The sequence below is a fragment of the Bactrocera neohumeralis genome, unplaced genomic scaffold (assembly GCF_024586455.1).
Source record: "Bactrocera neohumeralis isolate Rockhampton unplaced genomic scaffold, APGP_CSIRO_Bneo_wtdbg2-racon-allhic-juicebox.fasta_v2 ctg3716, whole genome shotgun sequence".
In the NCBI taxonomy this organism is placed as follows: domain Eukaryota; kingdom Metazoa; phylum Arthropoda; class Insecta; order Diptera; family Tephritidae; genus Bactrocera; species Bactrocera neohumeralis.
In genome coordinates, this window is record NW_026090936.1 from 535 (window position 1) to 4,768 (window position 4,234).

Here is a 4,234-nt window from a genome sequence, read left to right on the forward strand (position 1 = left end):
ATGTGACGTAGTCCTTTCAGCGTTGGCGGCCTTCGAAGCGCTCTACAAAATAATCCTGCGGAGCCAACACCCGGCTGACTAAGTACTTTCGCGCAGTACTCCTTTTCTTTGAACTTTAAGTCGATTACTCGTAATTTCAGTGTTTGCGGTACTATAACCTTCGCTGACCAGATAAATTCATGCTTTAGACCAGTCGATTAGCTACCAAGTTCGTGTGATATCACACCCTTAGATTTTTTCCTGTTGGGATACGTAAAGTCTAAAGTCTATACGGACAATCCCGTTTTGATTTTCTTGAGCAACATAACGCCTGTCCTTCGCCAGTTGAAATGCTCAACCGAATGATCGGAAATTGAGACGTAGCCGAGGCCAATATTTGTTGGATAATTTAAAAAAAATAAATGCCACAGAATGTTCCTTTAAATGATTATACACATTTGAAGTTTTTGTGTTTTTCTTTAAAAAAAAAAAAGTAGAGAAGATCGAAAGGGATTACCCTCTACTTCCACCCCTCTGAAGGTCCCTATCAGCCACGAAAACGCTTGAAGCGGTGCTAAAAAAGTAGGGGCACATGAGGGACGAATTTAGTAGGCCATTCTCCTTCAATAATTGAGTCAAATAACACGTTCCGAAAAAACAAGCTAATACTATACTATTGAAAAATTTCGATTTAATATTTGTATATTTTCCTTATTTTTCAGATTACAATACATTGGTGCCAATTATCTTAGGAGCAAATATTTCAATATTTATATATCGGTTAAGTTATAACTGGTTTTTAACAGATTAGTTTTTCATAAATAAGGTATATTCTTGTTTATTTGACTAGTATTAATACGATTGATAAATTTTATACATTTGTTGTACAATCTGGAACAACTGTATACAAATTTATCCTGAATCATAGTTTTTAGTACAGTATCGATATTTTTTAAATCATAGTATATATGAAAGTCATTGATATAAAAAATATGACTTGAAGGACACTGAATATTTTTAATATTTGAGTTTCCCGGCTTTTTCAACAGAAATAACCGTCTTTTGGCGATAAAACACAGTATTTCCAGAAATTCGGCAATATTTAAGCCAAAGTCTAGGTGCAAAATTTGCTGACATTGTTCATTAAAATTATGACTTCTTCTGAAATCATTGATCTCAATCACAACTTTCCTCAAATTAGACGAAATATTATTCCATATATATTTTAAATTGGCAGCGTTAAACCAGTTATGATTCACCGATATAGTGTCAGTAATATTAGATACTTGATGATACCACCCACTTGGGACAAATATGGCTTCGTTTTGTTGTTGATATACTACGAAATACTTTATATTTGATTTACGTAAAGTTTCCTCATTAATTTCATAAGGTAGTTTTTTATACTGATCCAATAATTTCAACTCCTCACCGGGAGGCAAGAGAATCCACTTTTTGCAACCGTATACATTTGCAGACCAACTGAATGATCCAAAAACATCTACATGAAAAGGAGTCCTGCTTGAAAACTAAAAAGGGAGCCATTTTACGAGCTTTATTTTTTTGTACACAATTTTACCATGTATTTTTCGGTCCCATATAAACGAATCGATAATCATCTTGGTAATTCTCAGTTAAAAATTCATTCAACCAATCCGAAAAAAAATGCTTCGGAACATTATAGAACTCGTAATTCCGAAGATATGCTTTTAAATGCCAATCTTTTAAATAAAGATATACAGAAGCTTCACCACTATTTCGACTTACAATAGATTTTTCCCATTTGTCAATATAATCGCAAAATGGTACTTCAATTGATACATTTTTATCTATACAATTTGTTACAGGAACTAAACAGTCCTTTATTTTATCCTTAAGATAGGCAAAATTTATATTCATCTGTGCAGCATTTTTTCTTGATATCCACGTGTGACTGCATTCCCAATCACTAGATATATTTGTTATAACTGCTGGCCAATTTTGGTTAAGAAATCCCCGATAAAAAGTATTATAAGATATCTCGTCTACACCAAATCTTATTATGTCATTTTTTAAATGTGTGTCTAATTTAATACAATTCTCTAAGTCTAAGCGAATCATATTTATCTACCTAACTCGGTTGTTATACCGTGCTATATTCCCATACGTTGCTATGCATCTCCATACGCAATATATGTATATAGCGGACAACTTCAGAAATTTATTGCCTCTTAGGTGCAATAATCTTGTTTGCCCATTTCCTATCATGAACTAATCAATCGAATAACTAGAAATGTACTTTTCTCTTCCACAAACGTGTATTTTGAAACAAGATATCATATATTAGGGCATGACATGCGAACAATTATATTAAACTGATTTGAATACATTTATTACTTTTTTTGCTAATATTTATGTTTTGAATATTTCTTTGCTAAATTGGAGTATCAGCAACATTAAAAATACTTACCACTTGCATTTTATCTTCCCTGGCATCCCCAAAGCTATACATGTACATGTTGTCTTTTAAACATTTGTGTGGAAATGAAAACTGCTCTCTCAAGCCACCAACCCTGCAAGACGGAGGTAACAGATTGCACAAACACATTGAAACATTTTCAGCTGTTCACTAACACTGTTACATTTTCTGGAATTTCCAATTGAATGGGAAAATACGTAAGTAAGATAGAGAAAAACTATCGACATTCTAAACATATTGTAATATTAACTTGCTAGAATAGGAGAGACGAATGCCCAATTTTTCAAGAAGAAGAAAACGAAAAGCGCAGTTTATTTTGGTTTTTACAGAGGTAAGTTCGTTATTTCATTATTTGATATTTTATAATTAATTTCTTATATACATTTATACTATATATGTTATTAATTTCTTTTATATAGAGTAAACAAAAAAGATTAACAACGAGAAAAAGGTAAGCATTGTGAATTAAATGTCGTGTGTGTAATTAAAATTTTTAATATTACAGAAATCATTTGGAGCGTTTGGATGCGTATAACAAAGACGCACCATTCAATTAGCCGCATCACCGGTGACTTGGAGGACGAGCATTACATGGAGCTCGCTATTAGTTTAAGTAAATATTTCTTTATTTTGATGTTATTATTAAATAAAGCGAAATAATAAAAAAACTGAATTTTATTTAAAAGAATTGAATTTGCTAGAAGTAGCAAATGGATAACAGATAATCTTGTTACTGCTTGTTCTTGCTAACATGCTTATATGTTATAGGTAACAAACTGATAACGAGAATAATAACACTATATATAACAAATACTTTTTGTTAACCATAACACATAGGTAAGCAATGCGCTAACAAAAGAATTTGTTACCCGTAACATACTGTGAAGAGATTTGTAATGCAAAAGTGAACAATAACAAGCCGCTTACACGTTTGCTAACAGCTACCCGTCTTGCAGGGAAGTGACAGTTCATTCCAAGCAATAGATCACATGAAATATAATTAGACACCAATGGCTAAACATTACCATTGCACACTCCACTTTGGCCATATTGCTAGCTATTAGATTTAGACATTTGAAATTGATTTTGAGATGCCCCGTAAAAGTGGCCATACACGATACACATATGCGTTCGATCAGTATGTGTACGATTGCGTGTATGGGCTTGTGCGCATATCGATTCATGTTCGCGAAAATGTTTGATTTTATACGATCGATGTGCACACATGTGTGTCGTGTATGGCGTTGTGTGCAAAATCTCATTTCTCTCGTGTCACCGAACAGTGAAGCGCTGAACACATAAAGAGCGACAGACTGCAAACTACATCTGTCAAATATTAAAATACACACGTTCTTATGGGCAGTATTACTTTGACAGCTGCACGACTACACGACTGCAGGCCGACAGTTGTCGTTCTCGCTAACTTCAATATCCTCCTATTTTTGCCAACGACAGTAGGACGACAGTAGAGTTCACAGTAGAATGGAAGATAGAAAGAGGAGGTAGAGTGGTGATGCCACTAATATGTAAAATGTAAAATTATTCACAGCTCTAACAAACTTGACGTTATTTTACAAATAAAAGCATAAAAAAGCTATATTATATCATTTGTAATAACAATTGATAATTTAAAGCAAAAATATTTACCTATTTACTTATTTTTTGCATAAAAAATTTGATTTTGAACAAAATATTAAAATTTCTTTGAAGTGAAAGGAATTAGTATGGAAATTGTGTACATACAAAATGGACAATTGCGTTGTTTTGTGTACATGCCGGCCATTGTAATGTTGTTGC

At 32.9% G+C, this 4,234-nt stretch overlaps 1 protein-coding gene and 1 long non-coding RNA gene across 4 annotated transcripts; one reads left to right on the plus strand and one right to left on the minus strand.

The window, feature by feature from the left end:
• Positions 1-663: 663 nt before the first annotated feature.
• On the minus strand, positions 664-2,223 carry LOC126767058 (2-oxoglutarate and iron-dependent oxygenase JMJD4 homolog). Of its 2 annotated transcripts, none has more exons than XM_050484669.1 (2): positions 1,559-2,223; positions 664-1,500 (listed from the first exon to the last, which is right to left on the minus strand). In XM_050484669.1, exons 1-2 carry the CDS (start codon positions 2,077-2,079, stop codon positions 795-797), a joined length of 1,227 nt encoding a protein of 408 aa, XP_050340626.1. In that variant the 5' UTR covers positions 2,080-2,223; the 3' UTR covers positions 664-794. The 2 variants fall into 2 exon arrangements, with proteins under 2 accessions (XP_050340626.1, XP_050340627.1); XM_050484670.1 differs by having other exon boundaries at positions 664-1,497; positions 1,559-2,218.
• A 53-nt stretch (positions 2,224-2,276) lies between these two features.
• On the plus strand, positions 2,277-3,123 carry LOC126767059 (uncharacterized). Of its 2 annotated transcripts, XR_007669005.1 has the most exons (4): positions 2,277-2,634; positions 2,700-2,768; positions 2,857-2,888; positions 2,943-3,123. It is a non-coding gene; the product is annotated as an uncharacterized LOC126767059 (long non-coding RNA). The 2 variants fall into 2 exon arrangements; XR_007669004.1 differs by having other exon boundaries at positions 2,290-2,768.
• Positions 3,124-4,234: the final 1,111 nt, after the last annotated feature.